The 26,383-nt window shown below is 51.6% G+C and overlaps 1 protein-coding gene across 7 annotated transcripts in view; it reads left to right on the top strand.

Annotated features, from left to right (window-relative positions):
• Positions 1–7,710: 7,710 nt before the first annotated feature.
• Positions 7,711–26,383, top strand: part of LOC115097464 (cold-inducible RNA-binding protein-like) — a 54,258-nt gene continuing 35,585 nt past the window's right edge. The window contains exons 1-7 of one of the 7 annotated variants that reach the window (XM_029613314.1): positions 7,711–7,834; positions 8,208–8,318; positions 8,476–8,582; positions 8,684–8,822; positions 9,278–9,359; positions 9,540–9,601; positions 11,702–11,789. In XM_029613314.1, the coding sequence (XP_029469174.1) occupies positions 7,726–7,834; positions 8,208–8,318; positions 8,476–8,582; positions 8,684–8,822; positions 9,278–9,359; positions 9,540–9,601; positions 11,702–11,706 (615 nt within the window). In that variant the 5' untranslated portion in view covers positions 7,711–7,725 and the 3' untranslated portion in view covers positions 11,707–11,789. Of the gene's footprint in view, positions 7,869–8,207; positions 8,319–8,475; positions 8,583–8,683; positions 8,823–9,277; positions 9,360–9,536; positions 9,602–9,929; positions 11,303–11,701; positions 11,790–26,383 lie in introns of those variants that run through there. The other 6 variants (XM_029613312.1, XM_029613316.1, XM_029613315.1 and 3 more) reach the window with 6 other exon arrangements.

The following is a 26,383-nucleotide window of genomic DNA, read 5'->3' as shown; positions in this document are numbered from 1 at the left end:
CCGGGCCTCCGGGGGCTCTTGCCGCCGCGCTCCCGGCCTTCCCGCGCGGCGCCCGGGCCTGCCCCTGCTTCTGCCACGCTGCCTCTGCACCGCCGGAGCAGCCGGCGTCTCGCCGCGGCTGGCTCCGCCCCCTAGGGGCACGCGCGCGTCTCGGCCCGAGATTTAAAGGGCCAGGCGCGGGAAACTTGCCTCTCCCTCCGGTGACGTCAGACGCTGCAGGGCTACTTAAGCCCTGCAGCTGCGCTCCTCCAGTGCCTTGCAACGAGGTTCCCAGGCTTGCTCCTGTCTCCAGTTGCTGCGTTCCTGCTGTCTCGTCTTCCTTTCGGTTCCTGACCCGGATTGGCATACGTTTCTTCTTGGCTTCTGACCCCGGACTGGTAATTGGATTTGTTCTGGCTTCTGACTTCGGACCGGCTTCCGTTGACCCCCTGGCTTCCGACCCCAGACCGGCTTACGTGGATTCTCTGGCTTCCGACCCCGGACCGGCTTACGTGGATTCTCTGGCTTCTGACCTCGGACTGGCTGACAGTGTTCCATCAGTTCCTGACTCCGGATTGGCGAGCAAAGACCCTTCAGCACTCTACCTTGGACTACAGCTGACCAGGCCCCCGTGGGCCCTCCTAAGTCCCAGCGGCCGGGTTCCTACGGGCTCCTCCTGGGGGGACTCCGGCTTCCAGGGTGAATCTCCTAAGTCCCAGCGGCCGAACTCCTACGAGCTCCTCTCGGGGGAGGATCGGCTTCCAGGGCGAAGGTTCTCTCAACACAGTGCCAGCACCTCCTTCACCGCCTTCCTCGCCAGAGCTCTTGGTCGCATAGAGCTCCCAGGATTCCACCTTCGGCCTGCCACTAGTCTGTCAGCTCCGCCTCCCGGTCGGGGTCGCTGCTACAAACATCTACAGCAGCTCCTCTTCTGGCTCCGATCGGCCCAAGGGTCCACGAATCCTACAGATTGCAAGGCCATGGACCCGGCGGACCTCGCCGGTCTAAAGGCCATTCCCGGCATAGCCCAAAAACTACAGCAACAGCAGTCCTGCCTGGATACGCTGATGTCAGCCGTCCAACGCCTGGCGGATCGCGTAGATGGGACCTCCGCAGCTCACTCCGCAGCATCCATATCTATGGTCAACCCGACCTCTCCTGTTCCTGTACAGATGCCTGCGCCCCCGAGGTACTCGGGGAATCCGAAGACATGCCGGGGGTTCCTCAACCACTGTTACATTCGGTTCGACCTCCTGCCTGCACAGTTCTCCTCTGACCGGGCGAAAACGACTTACATTATTTCGCTTCTGGATGGGAAACCTTTGACTTGGGCTTCCTCCCTGTGGGAGCGCCAAGATTCCCGCTTGAATAACCTGGTACAATTTGTCAAAGCATTCCGGAGGATCTTTGACGAACCGTCCCGTGCCTCCACAGCCGCCTCGGAGCTCCTCCAGCTGAAGCAGGGTAATCGTCCCCTTGAGGAATTTGCGATGGAATTCCAGACCCTGGCTACGGAACTGGCCTGGGGCGAGGACAGTTTGCATGGGATCTTCCTGGAGGGTCTGTCTTCTCGGCTCCAGGATGAACTTGCGGCACGGGATCTTCCAGACGATTTACAAGAACTCATAGAACTCGCTGGGCGGGTGGACCGGCGTATCCAGCGCCGCTTCCGAGAGCGAAGGCCCATCCAGGGATCCTCCGCTCGGCGATTCACCCCGCCTCAGGCCCGGTCCTCTCCCCCTGCAGCCGCAGCTCCGGCTACAGAGGAACCCATGCAGTTGGGCCGTGGTCCTCTATCCTCCGAGGAACGTAGACGCCGACGTGCCCAGGGGCTGTGTCTCTACTGTGGGGGTCAGGGGCACTTTTTGGCCCGCTGTACCGAGCGTCCGGGAAACGCCCGAACCTAGAGCTCAGCGGGGAGTTGACTCTAGGCAACATTTCACCCAGCTCCCCATGTACCGTCCCGATACGACTTTGTCTTCCGGAGGGGGGCTTTGATACCCTCGCTTTACTCGACTCTGGGTCCGGGGGGGACTTCGTCCTCAGGGACCTAGTCGAACAACTACAGCTCAAGGTCCGCCCGCAAGACCCACCTGTGCGGGTTTCTTCCATTCAAGGGAGCCCACTTCCTGGTTTAATATCCACTCGCACCAGTTCTCTGAAGCTCCAGGTTGGAGCCCTCCACCAGGAGGAAATCTCGTTTCTTATTCTCGAAAAATCCATCCATCCGGTCATCCTGGGCCTACCCTGGCTTCGGAAACACTCTCCGGTAATTGATTGGGGTACCCTTCAGATTACTTCCTGGAGTCCTGCGTGCCATCGGCATTGCCTTCCTGCACGCCCGCTGCGACCTATCGCACTCTGCACAGCTCCATTAACAGTACCTCCACAATACCATGCCTTTCAGGATGTCTTCTCAAAGGAAAAAGCAGAGCTACTCCCGGAGCACCGACCCTTTGATTGTGCAATCAACTTGCTACCAGGAACCACTCCGCCCCGTGGGAGAGTCTACCCTCTGTCGTTGCCAGAGACCCAAGCTATGTCCGCCTATATTAAGGAGAACCTGGACCGAGGTTTCATCAGACCGTCCAAATCTCCGGCCGGGGCCGGGTTCTTCTTTGTAGGAAAGAAAGACGGGTCCCTCCGCCCCTGTATTGATTACCGGGGCTTGAATCAAATCACCCGCCGGGACCGTTACCCGTTGCCTCTGATTCCAGAGCTCCTGGACCGCCTCCAAGGGGCCCGTGTCTTCACCAAGTTAGACCTCCGAGGTGCTTACAATCTCGTTCGTATACGCCCTGGGGATGAGTGGAAGACCGCGTTTAACACCAGAGACGGCCATTACGAGTACCTTGTTATGCCGTTTGGTCTCTGTAACGCCCCAGCGGTATTCCAAAACCTTATGAACGAGGTCCTTCGCGACTTCTTATACGCTTCAGTGATCGTATACCTGGACGACGTATTAATATACTCCCAGGATCTCAAGACACATCGAGAACACGTGCGGCAAGTCCTGCTGAAGCTGAGGGAGAACCACTTGTACGCAAAACTAGAAAAATGCCAGTTTGAACAAGAATCATTACCCTTCCTAGGATATATTGTCTCCTCGACGGGCTTCCGAATGGATCCGGACAAGGTGAGCGCCATCAAGGGTTGGCCACAACCATCGGGACTAAAGGCGCTTCAGCGGTTCTTAGGATTCGCTAATTTCTACCGCCACTTCATTCCGCATTACTCCAGCCTGGTAGCTCCTCTGACGGCCCTCACGCGGAAGGGTGCAGATGCACGAAGCTGGCCCCCTGCTGCGACGCAGGCCTTCCAGGGTCTCAAAGAGGCTTTCCTTCAAGACACTTGTCTTCGGCATCCTAACCCCCAACGCCAGTTTATAGTAGAGGTAGATGCTTCTGCTGTTGCGGTAGGGGCAGTGCTACTCCAAACCTCTCCCACTGGCAAAACCTGGCCTTGCTCATACTTCTCCCGCAAGTTTTCGCCGGCAGAAAGGAATTACGGGATTGGCGACAAAGAGCTGTTGGCCATAAAACTGGCGTTCGAGGAGTGGCGTCAGTGGTTGGAGGGAGCCCAACATCCGATCATTGTATATACCGACCATAAGAATCTGCAGTACTTGTCTCATGCTCAGAGGCTCAATCCCCGGCAGGCCCGCTGGTCCCTCTTTTTTAGTCGGTTCGACTTCTCGCTTCGCTACCGACCCGCAGCCAAGAATGTACGGGCGGATGCCCTATCCCGCACCACCGAAGTTGACGACACTACAGAGACCCCTCAGTATATTTTGGATCCAGCCAAGGTCCTACTGGCAGCCACAGACTTAGGGCCCGCGGGGAGGACGGTGGTCCCGGCTCGTTCACGGAGGAAGGTTCTCGCATGGGCGCACGACTCCCTGACGGCAGGCCATCCTGGGATTTCCCGAACCCTTGAATTGCTCACTGAGTTTTACTGGTGGCCACGAGTGAGGGAGGATGTTCGGCACTATGTTCAGTCCTGTCCCACCTGCGCTCAGCAAAAACCCCCACCGGGACGTCCGTGGGGCCTACTCCAGCCGCTCCCTATTCCCGCAGAACCGTGGTCCCACCTTTCCACAGACTTTGTGGTGGAGTTGCCTCGCTCTGAGGGGAAGACAGTAATTTGGGTCACTGTCGACCGCTTTTCTAAGATGGCACATTTCATCCCCTTGCCCAAGCTCCCTACGGCTCCTGAGCTGGCTGACCTATTCGTCCAGCATATTTTCCGATTACATGGGCTGCCCTCGCATTTCGCGTCGGATCGCGGTCCTCAATTTACGGCCAAGTACTGGCGGGCATTATGCAAGAAGTTTGGTATACAGTTGGATTTTACCACGGCTTTTCATCCCCAGGGTAACGGCCAAGTGGAGCGGACCAACCGGACGCTGAAAACCTTCCTCCGAACTTTTGTGGATGAGCTCCAAGACAACTGGGTCTCTCTCCTTCCCTGGGCGGAATTTTCTTACAACCGCCACAAGCACTCCGCTACAAGTCAGTCTCCCTTTCAGCTAGTTTATGGGAGGATCCCAAGACCTCCACTGCCATTACCAGTACAAGTCGCGTCCCCTGCAGCACAACTAACAGCCAACCAGCTTCATCACCTTTGGAGTGCCACGCAGGAGAAGCTCCGCAAGACTGCAGCTCGCTTCAAGGCGTATGCAGACCGGTCTCGACGACCCGCCCCGGTGTTCCTCCCCGGGACGAGGGTATGGCTAAGCACGAAGCACATTCAATTGCGGACTCCCTCCATGAGGTTAGCACCACGTTACATTGGACCTTTCCCAGTGGCAGAACGCGTAGGGGCGGTTTCGTACAGATTGCGGCTGCCCGCCTCGCTTAAGATCCATGATGTCTTCCACGTGTCCCTCCTCAAGCCGCTGGTGCTCTCTCGGTTTCGGCCAGCTCCGCCAGCGCCCTCCAATGTTTCCTCGGATCCGGATGTCACTTACACGGTAAAGGAGGTCTTGGATGTCCGGTGCCGTCGCCACCGCTGGGAGTATCTACTGTCTTGGGAGGGTTATGGTCCGGAGGAGAATTCGTGGGAGCCTTCGTCCCACATCCTGGACAAGGACCTTCTTCGCCACTTCCACCTCCAGCATCCGGCCAAGCCACGACCCCCGGGGAGGGGGCGTACGGGAGGGGGTACTGTTGCGGCTCCGGGTCGGCCCCGGCCGCTCTGCCTACCTCCGCGGGCTTCCGGGTCTCCTCGGCCCTCCCCGGGCCTCCGGGGGCTCTTGCCGCCGCGCTCCCGGCCTTCCCGCGCGGCGCCCGGGCCTGCCCCTGCTTCTGCCACGCTGCCTCTGCACCGCCGGAGCAGCCGGCGTCTCGCCGCGGCTGGCTCCGCCCCCTAGGGGCACGCGCGCGTCTCGGCCCGAGATTTAAAGGGCCAGGCGCGGGAAACTTGCCTCTCCCTCCGGTGACGTCAGACGCTGCAGGGCTACTTAAGCCCTGCAGCTGCGCTCCTCCAGTGCCTTGCAACGAGGTTCCCAGGCTTGCTCCTGTCTCCAGTTGCTGCGTTCCTGCTGTCTCGTCTTCCTTTCGGTTCCTGACCCGGATTGGCATACGTTTCTTCTTGGCTTCTGACCCCGGACTGGTAATTGGATTTGTTCTGGCTTCTGACTTCGGACCGGCTTCCGTTGACCCCCTGGCTTCCGACCCCAGACCGGCTTACGTGGATTCTCTGGCTTCCGACCCCGGACCGGCTTACGTGGATTCTCTGGCTTCTGACCTCGGACTGGCTGACAGTGTTCCATCAGTTCCTGACTCCGGATTGGCGAGCAAAGACCCTTCAGCACTCTACCTTGGACTACAGCTGACCAGGCCCCCGTGGGCCCTCCTAAGTCCCAGCGGCCGGGTTCCTACGGGCTCCTCCTGGGGGGACTCCGGCTTCCAGGGTGAATCTCCTAAGTCCCAGCGGCCGAACTCCTACGAGCTCCTCTCGGGGGAGGATCGGCTTCCAGGGCGAAGGTTCTCTCAACACAGTGCCAGCACCTCCTTCACCGCCTTCCTCGCCAGAGCTCTTGGTCGCATAGAGCTCCCAGGATTCCACCTTCGGCCTGCCACTAGTCTGTCAGCTCCGCCTCCCGGTCGGGGTCGCTGCTACAAACATCTACAGCAGCTCCTCTTCTGGCTCCGATCGGCCCAAGGGTCCACGAATCCTACACTAACAAGAAAAACTGCCATTTAGGAACAGCATGTAGGCAGACAGAATGAAGAACGCAGCAAAAGTACATCCAATTTTTAGGTTAAAATTGAAAGTTGAAACTTGGTATTAGAATATGTTGGTTAAGCAGAATGAAAGGAGTATGGGAAGTCTGAAATGCATGAGAAATGACTGAAGCAGAGATAACACTGAAATGAAGGCATCAGATAGGTTGAGTATCCTGAGATGGGGAGGAGTAAAATGATAAGCGAATGTACAATAGTAAGCTGTTTTCGCTTTGTGGGCGTGCCTACTTCTGTGACACCCGTACTTGCAAGTTCGTAAAATAAAGAAAGAAATTGTCTCACCAACTATTTGTGTTCACTATATAATTTTCTGAGAAGGTGCAATACCACTTCTTACAGGTATGAGTAATACTGAGGAGCAGCAGATGGCACACCAGGGTAAGAGAGGGCGCTCTAGAAGTTTTTCTCTGTCTCCATCTGCTGGAAGGGAGGCAAATCCCAGCAGTTTGGACTGATCCGTGGTACTACAGGATCGAAAATTAGCAGGTAAGAACCAATTTTCCTATGAAACAACTAGCAGATTTATTATTATTATTATTATTATTATTATTAATAAATGTATTACACACTCTTATTTATGGCGCATTAATAAAAACATTCACAGTTTAAAATAAATATCATAAAAGACAATGATCAAACCATTGGTGGATCAGAGTAATCAAAGTTTGTTAAATTTTGGGACATAAGTGAACCCTTACTATGCTGAGAATTCAAATGCATCCCTGAACAGATATGCCTTCAGTTGTTTCTTGAAAGACTTGTGTCATAGAAATGAGCATAACTGACCTGGAAATGTGCTCCAAAGGGTAGTGCCCGTGATGGAGAAGGCCCTCTCGCAAGCCTCAGCCAAGTAGACTAACTTGGAAGCTCCTCTCACACACTATTCAATCCCTAATTGCAAATGTTTTTAAATCTGGAGCTAAACTAAATTATTCTCCCTCTCACCATTGTTTTAAGCAGGTCCCAAAATATTTGAATAGATTTTCTTATTATCATTGAGATCTGAAATTATCTTTTATTTCACCTTCAACACTTACTTGAGTCTTAATGTCTTGTCAGTTAAGCAGTGGAAGGCCTGAAGGGACACCATTGTTGGGCTGTGCTTAGGGCATTAATCCTGCCCTGGCAGCCTTCTCCCTCAGCCAGATTTACATGCATAGCTTTATTCACCAGTACTTTTTCACTACTGTGGAATATGTTGCTAGAGAACGTGGTCAAGGCAACTAGTACAGTGGGGTTTAAAATAGGTTTTGGGCAAGTTCTTGGAAAAAACGACCAGAAAACATTGTACAGTAAAGAAAGGTATTGCTATCCACGGGGGTGCGTAGCAGGAAATAGCTCTACTTTATGGGATCTGCCGGGTACTTGGGATAAGGACTGGAAAATGTTGGCGACAGGATGCAGGACTGACCCTTAGGAGTCTATCAAACCTCTTCCTATCATATCCCCGAAGCGCACCCAGAGGATCCTAATGGCGGGATGGGGGAGATGTAACGTCATGCGAACGACTATGAATATTCATGAGCTGGGCGTGGAAAAGCTGATGTATATAAACCTGCTGAGATCGCTGCTCGGCTCATTCCCCACCCGGTGTCTGGAAGTTTGGGGTATTTTTTTTTGTGCTCGTTTTAGTCAGGCACGGTAAGCTCTCACCCCCCTCCCCATTATGGGCCCTTCGTTTCATGCCCTAGAAGGTGGAGGGCCTCCCCTTCGCCTGGTGACCCAGACGAGCAGATAACGGTATGGCTAAGGGCGCTGCTCACAAAATGGCGTCTCCCGCACCCCGCTGTAGAGACGAGGCGTAAAATGGCCACAATGCACAGGACCTAGATGGAGACGAGAAAGGAGTTAGGGGTGTCCTCTGTTCTGGGAAGTGCGCTAATATCTGGAGCGGGTGGGTTCTGTCCTTTCTACTTCTCTTCCCCCTCCCCTTCCCCGGTTCTGCTTGTGGGGCCGCTGACTTTGCTTCTCTCTGCACAGCTCTTGCTATGGCTTCGGATGAGGGGAAGCTCTTCATCGGGGGGCTCAGCTTTGAAACTGACGAGGGCAATTTGGAGCAAGTGTTCGGGAAATACGGGCCTATTTCTGAGGGTGAGGCGCCCCTGATTTTGTTTTTTTGCATTCCTGCTTGCCTGTGCCTTCTTTGCTTGCCTCTCTACCTGTACGCCTGCCTCTGCCTCCCTGGTAGTGTTTTGTGCTGGCTGTGCCCCAGCCCCGTGCTCACCTCCACTCTTCATTACTTCTGCAGTCGTGGTGGTGAAGGACCGAGAGACGCAGAGATCCCGGGGCTTCGGCTTCGTCACTTTCGAAAATCCAGAGGACGCGAAGGATGCTATGATAGCCATGAACGGCAAGGTGAGGGAGGGCAGATAGGAGTATCCTGTAACTGCCTAATCTTCCATCAAGCCACCATCACGGCTGTGTTGAAACGTTTTGTTTTTTTTCCCCCTCTCTAGACCATCGATGGGCGTCAAATCCGAGTTGATCAGGCTGGCAAGTCTTCAGATAACCGGAATCGTGGCTACAGGGGAGGCTCCTCCGGAGGCAGAGGCTTCGTGCGTGGAGGTAGAGGAAGAGGCCGCGGATTCTCCAGAGGTAGTACTTAATAGATAAAAGAGAGGGGGATACCTCGGAGATGTCAATGCACAGGAGGCGGACCTCTGTCAATAGAAGAGGCTCTGGAACTAGGGGTCATGGGATGAGAGTGGAAGGAGGTAGACTCGGGTGTAATCTAAGGAAAATATTCACTTACAGAAAGAGTAGTGAATGTAGGAACAGTCGCTGGTGGAGAGGGAGAGGTGATAAGCACAAGGGATTTCTGAAGTAGTGGTAGGAATTGTAGAGTTGGGCAGATGAGACAAAATGGTCTTTCTGCCATTAAGTTTCTAGTCTAGTTTTGCATGATAAAGATATTCTTCATGTAAATCATGTATTTTTGCAAAGGTTTAGTACTTTATATAGAGAATGTTAGTGATGCTGAACACAGTGTTCTTCATTACATACCTTGCTAGGGCATTTAGCTAATTTCTGGTGTTTGTTTTTTTTTCCAGGTGGAGACAGAGGTTATGGTAGTAGTCGATTTGAATCCAGAAGTGGAGGTTACAGTAGTGGGAATAGAGATTATTATAGCAGGTAAACTTTCTTATGTATGATAGATTTTAAGCTCTTCTAATCACATTAAATTTTTTTTGCACATAGGGATTGTATTTCAAAAAAGATTTGTGGTCTGCCAGTTGTTTTTAGCAGAAAAGTTGCACCCCTAGGACACATAACTATAGGATATTGACAGAGACCTTCTCTATTTGGTAGCAGAAATCAAGGAAGCTATGGTGATCGCTCAGGAGGTTCCTACAGAGACAGCTATGACAGTTATGGTATGTTTTTTTTGTTCTAAATCAAGTGGGACTATCTCACTTCTGGGTGGGGCTACTCTTGTACTGGAGGTAGGGAGCATCCATGGCTCTTTATTTTCTTGCATTGTCGGAACAGTACATTAAATATTGGGATTTTAGGTTTATGCCAAAGATTAGCTGTAATGCATGTGAGAGCCTGCAGGTACTGACCTATTGTCTCATGGAGTGGGAGGGGAAGTTCAAGGCATGATGTGAAATTGCCTCTCAGACAAAACTTAGGGGAGTTGAATGCTGGAACTTGTCACTTTGCTTCAGTGCCTTTACAATTCTGCCTGCTTCTTGTCCTCAGCTACACACAACGAGTAAAAATCCTTCCTGGCTCAAGATCGTCCTTCCAATGGCTGTGTTTATAAAGATTTTTGGAGCTGCGCTGAATCGTTATTGTGTAGTACATCTACTTGTAACTCTTTGTAGTAACTATTCTAATGTAAAGCACAGCCTGACAGCTTCTGATAATGGCATTCATTTTTATTTATTTTTTTTACCGGTTTTTTCTGTTTTTGAGTGTATTTTTCTCTTTGAAAAGTACTACAGTTTTTTTATTTTTGTCCTAAACTATCCTGAGCCAAGGGTTTATTTTTTTTTTTTAACTTGTGATGTTGGGCTTGGATTCAGTCTGATTATAAAAAGGACCTTGATCCAGTGTTCACTGGAAGCTGAGCAAGCTGTGAATTTTAATGACGTACACTAATGCCTTTTTGACTTTTAATGATTTAGTGTAGCAAGGTGAGCCTGGTGTCTTCTTTTTTTTTTTATTATTATAAAGGCAAACCACCTTGGTATATCTAAACTGAAACTGCTTGTATGTCCAATATTTTTTTTTTAATGAGCTATTGCTGTATAATAAAAATTGCCCAACAATACACTTGAAAAATTTGCATACAAAAATTACTATCAAACTGTCTTTACTGGAAGAAAAATGCGCATTTGATACTGTATACACTGGTTAAGGAATTCCTGTATTCATATTTTCTTTGGCTTCACGGAGCCTATTAAAAGATCATCTGAAATTAACTTTGCTCCTGGCAATTACGTTTTCACTGCACAACACCAGTAGTCTGACAAGATGTTCTACAGAGGGCAAGTCGGTTCCTGAGGCTGATAACTAAAACTAATTGCACTCTTGTAGCATAAATAACATTTTTCAGCTACCTTGCATATCGATGTATGCAGCAGACTTTCCTCACATGTAATGCAAATTTGAGGGGAATTAACCAGAAACTAAACTTTGTACCTAGGTATAAGGTGCATTTAATGTTTACTTTAGACTTTGGGTATGGTAGATACAATAGGGTTTAGTGTTCTGTTTACTTCTAAATGATGTGCAAACAAGTAATTTGAAGTTGTGAATTTAGCCTTTATATAAAGGGGATTGTGCAGGAACACTTAAGGCAGGCAGAATGGTCTTGGGTAGTTGGGTTTGTTGATGCCTTAAACTTCTAAGAATCCTCTGCTAGCATATGGAAACAGCAGTGTCCTTGGCGAAAGAAGTGTTGTGCCTCCAGTGAAACTTCTGAGACGAAAGCTGCTCTTGGCTAGTTCATATGTGGGAATAGTCCTGTAATTCGAGGTAACTCTTTTGCTCATGTCCGCATCCTTCTCTTGACCTCATTTGAGTCTAATGTGCCTGTGAAATGCTCTTTGACAGATTCAGACTTAAAAGCCATGGCTGAATGCAATTCTCCCATATCCTACGCGTACCAATTGGCAGATTTGAGCTGTTGTCATTCTAGTAGTAGCATTAGCAGAAAAGCTGCATCTTTAGGATAAGCAAGCTGAGTTTTGGATTTTTATCCATCTACTGAGAAACTTACTGGATACAGTTTGTAAACTTAATGGTGACAATTGCTATTTATATTTGACTTCCGCTTCTCATGAAGCACCCCTGCCCAGTGGCTTACTGTGAAGTCTGCTGGGAGATCCAGAGATTTTAAGCATGGCTGTCACTAAGCTGCAGTCCAAATAACACTGCCCAGAGCCTGAATTGCAAACATGTTACAGGGAGGGGAGTGTAATGTGTAAGTCTGTTCTGTTTGGTAACATGTGTTTCTATTTTGGCAGATTGACGATAAGCAGCAGATTGTGTTCTGAAGCCCTAGTTGTGGGATGTCAATCGAAGCAAGAGAAAAAGGTCTCCCACTTTTGGGAGGTGGGTAGCACTGAAGATCCTTTTGCTGTGTTTAACCTTGCTCCTCTTTTTCCATAGGAAGCAGTTCAGTGGGAACTCAAAGATGCCAGTAACAATACAACAAGAAAAAAATCAAATATAGATTGACTTGACAATGGGGGTAGCATAATTGAAAAAATAAGACTAGCTATTAAAATTATCTATTCCTTCTCCATTTGGAGCATATGAAATGACCATTCCCTGTACGTACCAGGATCAGTCCAGACTGCTGGGTTATGCCTCCCGTCCAGCAGATGGAGTCAGAGAAACTGAAAAGGCACCACCCATATACCCTGGTGCACCCCCTGTGATCCTTCAGTATATCTCTGACTCCAGCAGATGAGAGAGCATAACTTGTGGTCCTGATCTCCTATAAATTGGGAAGGGTTCCTCTATCAGGTTTGATTTAAGCTGTCTGGGGAATCCTATGACTAGATCAATGTGGGAAAAAAAAAAGCTAAATAAAACAAGAGAGCTGTAGCAGGCAAGGCAGGGCCAGCCCTGGAGCCTTTTCGCGGAGTGCTTTTCCTCCCCTGCCCAGTGAGAGGAGGGGAAGGATTTATCGGTGGGCCGGTCACTCTCCGCCTCCAGAGACGCTCAATACCTCGGAGAAGTTGGGTCAGATGGGTATTATAAACCCTCTGCAGGCTCCAAAGTGTGTGGGAAAAAAAAAATTGTGAAGCATTAGCACAGCTGCCGGTGGCAGCGATACAGAAGCTTGAAAAAGAGGCATTTTTATTGGTGTTTTCCCTGTGCCTGCTGTACTTAGTTGGGTCTCAGAAGGGGTGGCTTGTCACCTGGCCCCATTTCGCGCCGGTTTTTGTGCCGTTTTGGAGATGCCTAGAGGGGCAGATTGCACCGCGTGTGGGAAATCCAGGCTCTTGCGCTAAGGCCTCTGCTCCCGCTGCATTCCCGGGGACCAGCCCCGGCCGGGAAAACTCTCCCACCGCGGCAGAAAGCGCTGGGCAGGCAGCGGCACGGTTCGTTCCCGTTATCGGGGGCGGTGGCCATTTTAGAGGAGCCTGATTGCAACGCAGATTCATCAGGGGAAGGAGAGGATCTCCCTCCTGTCGCCGCCGGATCTTAGCCACCACCGACCCCACGGTTCAGGGGACATGGATTTGCCACCATTGGGGGGCCAAGGGAGGTCCTTTGAAGAGGCCACATTCCTTCTCATCACAATTTGTGCTTTTGCTCCATAAGGCTTACTTGGAAGCCGAAGCTGAATGGGAGCAGGGGGCTCCGGCCCCCAATAAACGTGCTAAAATTTCTGCAGATCATGGGGGCCTGGGATTGGGGAGTACTGGTCCGGCTCCTAAACCTCCGCAGCACGTACCTGTGGATACTTTCTCCCAGGACCCGCACGCTCAGGATACAGGGGCTGACGTGGGTGGTGCGGACCCAGCAGAGGGGGATGATCCGCAGGTCCTTCGGTTGTTCCACAAGGAGGAATTGGATCCTTTGATCACGCATGTCCTTCAGGAGCTGGGGATTCCGGTACCCCAGACTGACTCTGATTCCTTGCCAGGAGACTTAGAGCTGTCCGGGCTCCACGCACCGTCACATGCATTTCCTTTTCATCACAAGCTTTCTCAGATTGTGTCCCGGGAATGGGATACTCTGGAGGCCACTCTGAGGGTCAGCCAAGCTATGGATAAGCTTTACCCTCTCCCTCCTGATTCCTTGGAGGTTCTTAAGGTGGATTCGGCGGTCACAGCCATGGCTAAGCATACCACCATCCCAGTGACAGGTGGCACAGCTCTTAAGGATCTCCAGGATCGGAAATTGGAGGTGTTACTTAAGTGGATTTTTGAGGTTACAGCCTTGGGAGTGCGGGTGGCGGTTTGCAGCTGCATGGTGCAGAGGGCTCCCCTCCGCTGGGTACAACAGATGTTAACGGCTGAAGATCTGCCTCCGGGGAAGGAGAGCAGGCGAACCGCATGGCATCTGCGGTGGCCTATGCTGCAGATGCTTTGTATGATCTCCTCTGCACCTCGGCCCGCTCCATGGCTTCGGCAGTATCGGCACGACGACTACTATGGCTGCGTCACTAGGCAGCAGATTCTTCCTCCAAAGCGCAACTCTGTTCCTTTCCTTTTCGAGGTAAACTTTTATTCGGTGACGAGTTGGAGCAACTTATTCAGTCTCTGGGAGAGAACAAGGTGTTCAAGTTGCCGGAGGAAAAGCCCAAATCGTTTCATTCTTCAGGCGCCTTCTGCGGTCGTTTTCATGGGCAGTGCCCCCAGGAAGGACTCATAGTCATATGCCCCAAGACAACCACCCACGCGCTCGCAAGCATGGTCTCATTCCTTTCGCAGCAGACGGCTATCGCGCACTGGTGCATCCCACACTTTTGCCAACAATAAGACTGGCCAATGAGGGGACGCTGGTCCATCCCTCTGTTCCAAAAGTCGGGGGATGACTTTCACTTTCGGGAGGAATGGGCCAGGATTACTTCCGACCAGTGGGTTCGCGACATAAACCACGGCCACGCTTTGGATTTTGCACGGCCCCTGCGTGATCCGTTCCTCATTTCTCCTAGCGAAACAGCAGGTGATTTCGCAGATGCTAGCGTGGTTGCACGCACTGGGGGCTATAGTTCCAGTACCGATTGCCGAACAACAAACAGGTCCCTACTCGGTTTACTTCATCATTCCCAAGAAGGAGGGCACTTTTCGTCCAATACTGGATTTAAAGCAAGTCAACAGAGCATTACGGGTACCATGCTTCAGGATGGAGACCTTATGTTCAGTCATTGTGGCAGTCCACAAAGGCGAATTTTTGGCCTCTTTGGATCTAACAGAGGCTTACCTACACATATAGGGATCCAGGCGTTTCATCAGCGGTTTCTTTGGTTCATGATCCTGGGATCCCATTACCAATTCTGTGCCCTGCCGTTTGGTCTAGCGACGGCCCCGAGAGTCTTCACCAAGGTAAGGGTGGTGGTAGCAGCGAGCCTTCGGAGAGAGGGCATATTGGTACACCTGTATTTGGACGACTGGCTCATTCAGGCGAAATCATGGATACTCTGCGAGGAGGCAGTATGGGCGGTCCTACAGTCTGAGTTTCCTCGGCTGGGTGGTAAACCGGTCCAAGCTGACGCCATCCCAGAGTTTAGAGTTTCTGGGAGCCCTGTTAGACACCAAATTGGGCAGGGTTTTCCTGCTGCAGGCGAGGATGGAGCGTCTGGCATAAGTTCGTATGCTATTAGCTCTTACCTTGCCGGTGGCGTGGGATTACTTGCAAGCCATATAGCGTCCACTCTGGAGTTACCGTATTTTTCGCTCCATAAGACGTACCTGACCATAAGACGCACCTAGGATTCAGAGGGGGAAAATTTAAAAAAAAAAAAAAAAATAATAATAATTTGTGCTAAACCGGCTCTGTCCCCAGGCGTCTGTGCGTCTTATGGAGCAAATTAGGGGAGTGCATAACATATATTTTTTTTTCTTCCATATTTTTTTCGGGTCTGGGAGGGCCATTTTGGTCCATTCCCCAGATCAGAAAATTTTTTTGTCTTTCTAATTCTGTGGAAACCCCCCCCAAGACCTGCCAAATTAATTAAATAAAACCCCCCACAATCCTGACCCCCTCCCCCAAGATCTTCCAAATTAATTTAATACAGCCCCCCCGAGACCTGCCAAAAGTCCCTGGTGGTCCAGCAGGGGTCCAGGAGCAGTCTGGGAGCAATATCCTGGACTTGGGCTGCCAGCAATCAAAATGGCGCCGATGGCCCTTTGCCCTTACTATGGCAGCGGTAGCCCCTATGACATAGTAAGGGCAAAGGGCCGTCGGCGCCATTTTGATTGGCAGCTGACGGCCCAAGTCCAGGAGATAGCTCCTGGACCCCCGCTGGACCACCAGGGACTTATGGCAGGTCTTCGGGGGTTCAGGAGGGTGGGGGGTTGTAGCAAATTAATTTGGAAGGTCTGAGGGGGGTGGGGGTTTTGTTAGATTTTTAATTTTTTTTTTTTATATTCGCCCCATAAGACGCACAGACATTTCCCCCCACTTTTGGGGGAAAAAAAGTGCGTCTTATGGAGCGAAAAATACGGTAGTTCCTTGGGCTTTTGCGCATATGCGACCTTTACAGAGAGCACTCCTTTCACGGTGGGACCCCAAGTCCAAGGAGTTTGGGCTGCCTTTACCGCTTCTAGACCCGGCCAGGTCCAGTCTGCATTGGTGGTTGGTGCCGGCGCACTTGTGACGAGGTGGATTTGGAGCCCCCTCAGTGGATCATCGTCACGACGGATGCCAGCCTGACAGGTTGGGGGGCAGACTGCCAGTCTCGGTCTACCCAGGGGCTTTAGACGCCCTGGCAGACAAGGTGGTCCATCAATCGTCTGGAAACCAGGGCGGTTCGCCTGGTGTTACAGCGTTTTCTCCCACTGGTACAGCATCGAGCAGTTCGGATTTTGTCCAACAATGTGACTACGGTGGCTTATATAAATTGCCAAGGGGGTACCAGGAGTCAGCTTGTGGCTACCGAAGCAAGCAGGTTGATGATTGGGCGGAGAAGCACCTACTTCGCATAGCAGCGACACACATAGTCCGCCTGAATGTTGTCGACTCTGGCTATCTCAGCTGTCAGCGGCTAGATCCGGGGGAATGGGAACTGTCACAGGAGGCGCTAAAGCTCATCATTCAAAGATGGGGGACTCCTCGATTGGTCCTCATGGCGACTTATTCGAATGTGAAGGCAGCGCGCTTCTTCAGTCGCAGAAGAGAACACGGGTCTGAAGGGGTGGACGCGTTGGTTCTTCCATGGCCCACTCATTCTTATTTATGTGTTTCCCCCGTGGCGGCTGATCGGGAAGGTACTGCGTCGAATCGAGTCCCACAGCGGACCAGTCATCCTCGTGGCTCCGGAGTGGCCAAGGAGACCGTGGTTTGTCGACCTAGTCAACCTAGCGGTGGAAGGCCCCTTGCATCTCAGTCACCTGCCTCGCCTTCTGAGGCAGGGCCCAGTGTTTTTCGATCAGGCCGATCGTTTTTGTCTAGCGGCTTGGCTTATGAGAGGCGGCAATTGAGAAAAAAGGGATATTAAGAGTCGGTCATCACTACTCTTCTTCACGCTCTAAAACTCTCCACTTCGGTTACCTATGTGCGAGTATGGAAAGTATTTGATGCTTGGTGTCTTGGGTTGTGCATGTCTCCGCAGCAGGCTAAGGTGGCTCATATTTTGACCTTCTTGCAGGAGGGTCTGAAGAAAGGGTTATCCTATAATTCCCTCAGTGCAGATAGCAGCCTTAGGCTGTTATCACGGCAAGATTGATGGGGTTTCCATAGCCATGCATCCTGACGTAGCCAGATTTTTGAAGGGAGTCAAACATTTGCGTCCACCGGTGCGAGCTATCTGTCCCTCTTGGAGTCTGAATTTGGTCCTTTGTGGTCTCTGTACTTCTCCTTTTGAGCCGCTACGGAGAGCTACGCTCAAGGATTTAATTCTTAAAACAGTTTTTCTTGTGGCTATTTGTTCAGCTAGGCGAATTTCAGAGATTCAAGCGTTTGTCCTGTAGGGAACCTTTTCTCCGTATCTCTGATTCGGGGGGTCTCGCTTCGCACCGTTCCCTCCTTCTTACCGAAGGTAGTTTCGGCTTTTCATGTCAGTCAGACGGTGGAATTGCCAGCCTTCTCAGTGAACGACACTACCACTCCTCGGGGCAAGGAGCTACGGTGGTTGGATGTCCGAAGGGCGCTCTTACAGTACTTGGAAATTACCAATCCTTTTCGGTTATCCGACCATCTTTTTATTTTGTGGAGTGGTCCTAAGAAGGGGGACTAAGGCTTCGAAGACTACTATAGCTCGATGGTTAAAGGATGCGATTGCTTCAACTTACATTTGTCAGGGATGTGCTGTTCCGGAGGGACTTAAGGCACACGCTCTTCGATCACAAGCGGCTTCTTGGGCGGAGAGTAGTTTTGTCTCACCTCAAGAAATTTGCCGGGTGGCTACTTGGAAATCTGTACACACGTTTGCCAGACACTACCAATTGGACGTTCGAGATCCAGCGATGGATACGTTTGGCAGCGGTGTGCTTTGAGCGGGACTCTCCAGGTCCCACCCCATTTAGGGCAGCTTGGGTACTTCCCAGCAGTCTGGACTGATCCTGGTACGTACAGGGAAAGGAAAATTAGTTCTTACCTGATTTTCATTCTTGTAGTACCAAGGATCAGTCCAGATGCCCGCCCATAGCAAGACGAGTCCTGCACGTATTCTGGTATTTCTGTTTCCTTTTTATTCCAGTTTTCAAGAGCACTTGGATGTGTGGATTATAGTTATGTACGATGGCATTTTTTCGCCTGGTTTCCTCGTTTTCCAAAAGTTCAGGTTTGAATTGATCTAGTCACGGGTTGTTACTGTAAATTTTTATCATTCTGCTTTGATATCGATTATACTGAGGGATCTCATATGGCGCACCAGGGTATATAGGAGGTGCCTTTTCAGTTTCTCTCTGACTCCATCTGTTGGAAGGGAGGCATAACCCAGCAGTCTGGACTGATCCTTGGTACTACAGGAACAAAAATATCAGGTAAGAACTAATTTTCCTTTGTATGTTATGTATTTTCCCTGTACGTACCCGGATCAGTCCAGACTGTGGGTTGAGCCTCCTTTCCAGCAGGTGGAGACAGACTAAAACTGAAAGGATATCCTATATGAGGACAGAGCCTATCCTATACTCTCCAGTATTTGTCTGTCTCCAGCAGGTGTAGCAGCTCACCCTTCGTTCTCTGCTTTAGGCTGGTCAGCCTTTTCCTTCTTTTCCTTACAGATCAAGCAAGTACTTATTCCTTATGGATTTTGTGGTGTGTGGTTTTTTTTTTTTCTTCCTGTTAAAATAAAATTGGAAAGTTAGTCAGTCTGCAGAATTTTTCTTCAGTAGACGGCTCAGTCTCCTGGCTCTTGCCGGACTCAGGGGGGCTTGGCCCCTTGTGCAGTGCGTAGCCTGTCCATTATCACTTGAGGTGTGGGGAGTCTGTCCAGGTCTAGTCCCCCTTCCCGGCTGTCGAAGGGTCTTAATTTAAGCTGCTGTGCTCAGTTTAAAAAAAAAAAAAAAAAGTTTCCAGAGACACAAACAGGTTAAGTTTAAAAGTATTTCCAGTACTTTTAATACTTACCTACAGCAGCAGACCAATATTATTTCACTTTGTTCCTCACCTGGGCTTGAATTGGCAACCAGACAGGCAGGAGTCAGCAGGATCCCCCCGCTTCACTCTGGGCCTCCAGGCTGTCAATCGAATTTTTTTTTCTCTGCAGCTTTTTTTCTTCAGAGCGGCTCTTTGCCGCGGCAGGCAGCCTGCCTTTTCTCTGCAGCCCCCTTCGAATTTTTTGCGAAGGGGTTCTTCCCTGCCGGGTGGGGAAGGTCCCCCCTCGGCAGGGCAGGCAAATTTAGCCCGGGGATAGACTCCCCAAAGCTTGGCCAGGCCGTTCCCGGGTCAGGAAAACCCAGGAATGGTGGCCATTTTGGATTTTTTATCTGCTCTGTTTTTGGAGCTCCCTGGGGCTAGGGGGCCTCTTTTTTTTTTTTTTTTTTTTTTTTTGTAGCTACCCCCCCCCAATTTGAGCCCCCCAGGAGGGGTTCTCGGTCACCCTCTCCCCCTCCCCCACCCGGGGTTTCTAGGGCTCGTTTTTTCGCTAGTTGTACCCTCCTCCTGCACAGATCCTCTTTAGCTAGCCTGCAGGAGGAGGGGGGAAGGTCCCCCCCCCCCCCCCCAAAAAAAGTCTCCGCCATTGACGTTTAGGCCGGCTGCAGAGCCCACGAGGTTCCTTGGGGCGTGGGTGGTCCCGGGGGTGGCCCCCCCCCCCGGCCTCCCAGTGGCTCCAGTACCCCCAGATCCTGCCGCCAATCCGAATGCGAAGAATACCCTGCCACCCCCTAGGAAGGGACGACTCCAGGGTCTTATGGGCACCCTTACGGCCCTTCTGATATGGACCCCGCCCCTGGTGGGAATCGGGGATCCAGCAAGCGCCTTCTCCTTTCCTTCCCCGCACAAGTTGTTGCATCTGCGGGCATAGCAGCGGGCCGTGCCCTGGACATGGCTCCCCCTTCTGGAGGTATTCTTAGCTTTTAAAAAAAAAAATTATATTCCCCTCCGTGGACTACCTTTGCGGGCACAATACAGGAGGTTTTCCCGGCTTCCAAGCCGCCCAGGTCCGCATGCTCAGTTTTATGTGAAGCACAATTTCAATGTTCTGGCGCTGGGGGTGCGTGTGGCTATTTGCAGCAGTCTCATGCTGCGGGCAGGTTTCAGGTGAGTTTAACAGTTGCTCTGCACCTGGGACCTCCTGTGGGCAGAGACTGCGCATACTACCTCCTCCGCGTCAGACATCAGTGGTGGCCTTGGCGATGTCCGCCAGTTAGCTCCTCTGGCTGTGCCATTGGTCGGCCAATTCGTCCTCCAACTTCCGGTGGGGCACGTTGCCGTTCAAAGGTAAGCTGCTCTTTGGCAAGGACCTTGAGAAGCTATGGATTCTTAGGGGAAGGTAAGGTCCATAAGCTTCAGGAGGACCGTCCGAAATCATCCCGTCCCTCTCGTACACGTTTTTGAGGCTGGAAACTGTATACCCCCACGCGAGCAGGGTGACTCCTCCAGGGGTTTTCTTTCTTGCTCGCAGTCTTAGTCGCCGCCTTCTCGTGGGTGCCGTCCCTTTCGCGGGGGCCAGCCCACGCGCTCCATCCTTATGCCTGCCACACAACTAAGTTCGCTGGACTCGTTCCTCGGCTGCTTCCTAGGCGGTCACTTTTCCCTTTTTTTTTTTTTTTTTTTTTTTTGTGGAATGGGTCACAATCATGTCAGACCAGTGGGTCTTCGACATTCTTAGAGTTGGGTACACTTTCGCTTTGCTCGATTCTCAGGATCCCTTTTTTCTATTTTCCCCGTGCGGTCTGTCCCAGTGACAAGCAGTGGAGCACTCCTCTGCCAGGTGTCTGGGTCAGGTGATCCCGGTTCCTGCCAGCATGCTTGCCGCAGGCCAGTTTTCTATTTACTGCGTCGTTCCCCAACAGGACGGGTATACTTCTGATTTTCGACCTTAAACGAGTCAACCAGGCTTTTAAGATTCCGTGTGGAAAAAACGGGAACTTTGCAAGCAGTCCTCGTGCCGTTTTCGCCCCGGGGAGTTCCTCACCTCACTCGCCTTGAATTGGAAAATGGGAAGACTCCGTAGTCATCGCGGCACCATAGTCTCTTCACGTTCGCCGAGACTTTCAGTTCAGGGTCCTTCCTTTGGAGGTGCGAGGCGTCGTCGCGAAAACAGTCATGGTGCTGGTGCCCGGCAGCTCTCCGCCGGGAAGGTATCCTTGTTCTCCCCTATCTGGACGTCTGGCTCCTCAGGGCCAAGGTGGAGGCTCCTTGCCGGCAGGCGGTGGATCGCGTGTTAGCTCTTCTCGCGTCTCTCGGGTGTGTGCTGGATTCTCCAAGAGCAACCTTCAGGCCTCCCAGGATTTCGGGTTCCTGGGAGCACACTTAGACACCCGGGTGGGCAAGGTCCTCTTGCCCCACGCGTGGGCTCTCAAGTTCGACTAGATTCAGAATCATATCTTTCTGCCTTCTCTGGCTTGTGCCTACCGCTAGGTCTTGGACTCCTTGGCTCCTGCCATCGACCTCGGCCTCTTGTTCCTATGCGCCCGTTCCAGCCAGCTTTGCTGTCCCGCTGGCAGCCAGTGGTGGCACAGTTTCACACAGTCCTTCCGTTTTTGGACTCTACCATTGCCGCCTTGCAGGGTGGTTTTTCCTTCCTCTCTTGCTACAGGGAATTCCTCTCCACCTCCCTCAGTGGACGATAGTAACCACGGATACCAGTCTCTCGCGCTGGGATGTGGTCTGCCTCTCCCAGTACACCCAGGGGATCTGGCCAGCGGCTCAGTCTCGCTAGCACATCCTTCGGTTGGAGGCTCGGGCAGTGTTCCTAGCTCTTCTGGAATTTCTCCTCTCATCCACGCCAAGGCGATACGGGTCTTGTTCCGCCAACTCCACCACACTGGCTTATGTCACTCGCCAAGGAGGCGCCCGCGATCCACTGATGGCCCTGGAAACCAGTAGTCTCTTCACCGGGCAGAGCGACATCTACAGTGCCCGGCGGCCTCTTACATCACGGGCAGGGGGAAATGTTCTGGCCGATTTTCAGTCGGCAGTCGCTCGATCCGGGGGAATGGGAACTCTCTGTAGCCGTGCACCTCATCGTCGACAGGTGGTCCCCTCCCACCTGGACCTAATGGCGACCCTTTGCAATGCCAAGGCAAATTGGTTTTTCCGCCGCTGGAGGGGACACGGCTCGGAGGGTGTAGTCACTCTGGCTCTCTTGGTCAACAGATGTCCCCCTGTACGTGTGGCCCCTGGTCGGGAAAGTTCTCAAAGAATAGAACTCCACCGGGGTCCCGTGGCCCTGGTAGCACCAGAGTGGACGCGCAGGCCGTAGTTTTGCAGTTTTTCTCAACCTAGCGCCGGACAGACCTCTACGGCTACACCATCTTCCTCTGCTCCCTCAGCAGGGACCTGTATTTTTCGACCAGGCCGCTCGTTTCTGTCTAGCGGCCTGACTTTTGAACAGCGACGTCTAAGGCACAAGGGCTATTAGGGGGAGGTCATTTCCATCTTGTTGCGGGCCCGGAAACAGTAGACTTCCCCTGGCGTACGTGCATATCTGAAATGTGTTTGGGTCTGTTTGTGTGGAGTCTGGTTTCTCAGCTTACTCCGCCCCGATCTAGTTAGTCCTCTCTTCTCCAAGAAAGTCTCTCCGCGGGTCTTTCCTTCGTTCTCGGCTCTCTCCTGGGTCGGGTACATGGTCATCTCCAAGCGGGACACCTGGCTGTGTTTTGGTTCTTGAAGGGCCTCTAGCATCTACGTCCACCTTCTCGGCCGCTTGCTGTTCGTGGAATTTGAATCTGTGTGTGTGTTTTTTTTGTTTTTGTTTTTGTTGTTTTTTTTTGGGCCCTCTGCGTGGCTCTGTTCGAAACTCTCCATCAAGCTACCTTGAAAGCTCTTTTCGCTTAAGGCTGTCTTCTGGTCTCTATCTCCCCTGCTTGTCGGATCTTGGAGATCCAAGCGCTGTCCTGTCGGGCACCTTCTTTTTTTGTGGTTTTCAGACTCCGGGGTTTTCCTCGTGACGGGCCCTTCCTTCTTAGTGATGGTTCTTCTAACCTCCATGTCCACCAGTCGACAGAACTCCCTGCAACTGGGGACGTTCTCCATAAACTTGATGCCATACGAGTTCTACTTCGCTACCTCCAGGTTACCAATGACTTCTGTCTCGGACCATCTTTCTGTCCTCTGGAGTGGGCCCAAACGGGGTAAGCCGGCTTCTCAGACCATTGTTGCATGGTGGCTGAAGGAAGCAATCTCCTCGGACTCTTTGTCAAGGTCTGACGGCTCCTCCACTGCGTTCTTGAGCTACTTCCTGGGCAAACGTTCAGTCGGTCTCTCCGTAGGAGTTTTGCAGTGCTGCCACTTGGATGTCCTTGTATACTTTGATTGCTACCGCCTGGATGTGCAGGCTCCACTTTTTGGTTCTTTTGGGCTCCAAGTGCTTCGAGCGGGACTGTCTCGGTCCCACCCGGTTTAGGGAAGCTTTGGTATATCCCACAGTCTGGACTGATCTAGGTACGTACAGGGAAAGGAAAATTAGTTCTTATCTGTTAACTTTCGTTCCTGTAGTATCACAGATCAGTCCAGATGCCCTTCCCTGTTTGTCTCTTTCTGTCCTCTCGAAGCTTGTTCTTGCAGGTTGCAGATTTTAAGACTTCATTTTTGTGCAAGAATACTGAGCAAATACACCGGAAGCCTTGGGACAACCAAGTACCAAGATATGCAAGAGCAGTTAGGCATAACATGTTTCATTCATTGTTTTATAGTTGCTCCATTGAGCTTTATGGTTGCTTGCTTGATCCTACTCTGGTTTTGTTATTTTCTGCTTTGACAATCGTTATACTGAAGGGTATAGGATAGGCTCTGTCCTCATATAGGATATCCTTTCAGTTTTAGTCTGTCTCCACCTGCTGGAAAGGAGGCTCAACCCACGGTCTGGACTGATCCGTGGTACTACAGGAATGAAAATTAACAGGTAAGAACTAATTTTCCTATATAATCTGATCAATAATGAGTTGGAAGAAGTGATATTTTTTTTAATAAAATAGGTTTTCCTAATGTAGCCAGATGAGACTCAAGACCAATGGGTTTTTGCTCCCCTGCCAGAAGATGGAGACAGTCAGATTTCAAAGCTGACATCACCCTAGATACACCCCTGCAGGGACCTCAGTCCTTCAGTTTTCTCAGTCTCTAGCAGATGGACATACCTCTCCCTAAGGGGATTGCTGTACTTTTTGGAAGGAGAAATTTTACATTTAAATTGGAGGAAAAAGTTGAGCTGCCCTCTTCCTGTGGTGATACCTAAAAGTTCCTCCCCCAGTTGAGAATTCCTGATGTGATTTCCCTCAGGTGTGCCTTGGTCCAGTAGCTGGTTCCTGGCGTGGACTTTGCAGCTTAAGCAGCTGAAAGGCAGTGAGTGCAGGAAGCAGAGTGTGGCGGTGACAGCCAAAGCCCCCTCTCCCCACAGCCAGAGACAATATCTGTGCTCAGCCAGTAAGCAAAAAAACCCCAATTTATTTCTTCTGTGAGGTTTTTACTTCATACCTCTACTATTTCAAGATCAAGCAAGTATTACTTACCTAATTCTAGGATGAAAAAAAAAAAGTAATTACCAGATTTCAAAACCTGTTTTTCTTAAGGGAGACGGTTCTGTCTCCTTGCTCTTACAGGGTCCTAAGGGGGCTTGCCCCTTGAGTATTCAGCCTAGGATTCCTATCCCTGCTGACCACCTTGCCTGGCTTGGGGTGATACTGGTGGTCCAGTCGCTCCCTCTCTTTTTCTTGTTTGACCCTGGAGATATTAATGCCTCGGGTCCCATAGCAGGGAAGATTTAATGCCTCTGCTATTTAAAAAAAAAAAAAAAAAAGAAAGCTTATTTTCTCTCCTGTGTTTGATTTGCTCTGAAGCAAGGAGGAGCGGAGCAGGGTTAATCTGCTCCTGATCGCAAGTGCAGCCAGCCTCAGCTAGTTTCATTTTCTCTATGGCAGCTTCTCTGATTATGCTGCATTCAGCTTCATGTCTTGCCTGCGGGGAGCCTACCTCACGGCTCTCCCACAAGGGGCTGTGTTCCCTTTGCCAGGTGGAGAGGGTCTCTCCATTCCAGCAGTGATGTCCGGGGTCTGGCTCCCTCACAGAAAACCGTGGGAACGGCAGCCATTTTGGGCTCGGATCTCTCATCTGATTTGGAGCCTCAGGTGGGAGAGGAGCCTGATTTTTTTTTTTTTTTTCTTTCTAATTTGCTACCAGATTTAAGCCCTGTAGACTCCCCAGGGGTGGTCCCTGATCCTTCTAACCTGGTTCCTCCCTCCTCCCCCCTTATCCGGGAAATCTAGTCATCGTTTTTCCACAGATTTTGTGCTTTTTGCTGCACAAATCCTATTTGGCCAGTCTGCAGGAGCAGGATGATCTCTTCCCCAGCAAAGATCCCTCGGGTATCCAATGCCCAGCCCCCTAAAGCTCCAGATTCGCAGGGCTCCATTTGGATCAGGACCATGCCAGGTGTACCTAATACCCCAGATCCTCCTCAGCCCTCCCCCACTGCCAGACCCAGATCCAGACACACATTCCCTGTACGTACCAGGATCAGTCCAGACACCTGGGTTGTGACTCCGCACCAGCAGATGGACAGAGCAAAACTTGTCGGGCACCCCTACATATAGTAAGGCGCCACCCACAGCTCGTCAGTCTTACTCTGTCTCCAGCAGATGGGGCAGGTCCACCCACAGGCTCTGGTGATCCTGGTTAGCTAGTCAAGAGAGTTGGTTTAAAAAAAAAAAAAAAAAAGATAAGGGGAAGAGATTTTCCTAAGAATTTAGGGGATTTCAAGAAGAGGATCCCATCCAGGTCCTGGAAGCCTCCCAGGGGGGTTGGAAGGTTCTGAGGGGACCATCCCCCCCTGGTCGAGGCCGCTGCTGAGGGCTGAGAGCCCGGCCTTCTCTGGCAGCAGCGTCGGGGGTGACACCGGGGAGCCCGGTTCACTCACCCTCGTTGGAGTGGAAGCTTCAGGACCGGGGCCAGCAGCAAGTAAATTAAATTTAAAAAAAAAAAAAAAAAGTTTTCTAATTTTCTGTGCCGGCTGGTCGCTCTCTCTCTCTCGCTCCGTGGGGGGTGTGGGTAAAGGGGGGGACCGCCGGATCGCCGCGGTTTTCTCTACTTTTAACAGGCTTTTAATTTGTCTCGCTGCCCGACGCGCGCCGCTGACAGGGAGAATGCCGCGAGGTTCCTCATGCCGCTCGTGCGGCTCTGCTCGAGCGCATGTGTCGAGGGACGGGCTATGCACGACCTGCGTCTCGGGGGGCAAAGGGCTGTCAGAGAGCGGTCGGGGGTGTCCAGTCTCGGCCGCTGCGTTCGCCGCCGCGAGAGGGGCCAGATGCAGGAGGCAGTTCAGAGCCGTTCCCGCTTAGCGCGGGAACGGCAGCCATCTTGGATACAGTTCATGAGGCGACAAGGAAGGCCGCGGAGCAGGCCGCGTTGCCGCCTGCACTTTCCCT

The sequence above is a fragment of the Rhinatrema bivittatum genome, chromosome 8 (genome assembly GCF_901001135.1).
Source record: "Rhinatrema bivittatum chromosome 8, aRhiBiv1.1, whole genome shotgun sequence".
NCBI lineage: Eukaryota > Metazoa > Chordata > Amphibia > Gymnophiona > Rhinatrematidae > Rhinatrema > Rhinatrema bivittatum.
Note: the sequence above shows the minus strand (reverse complement) of the source record. Positions and strands in the feature narration are given on the sequence as shown.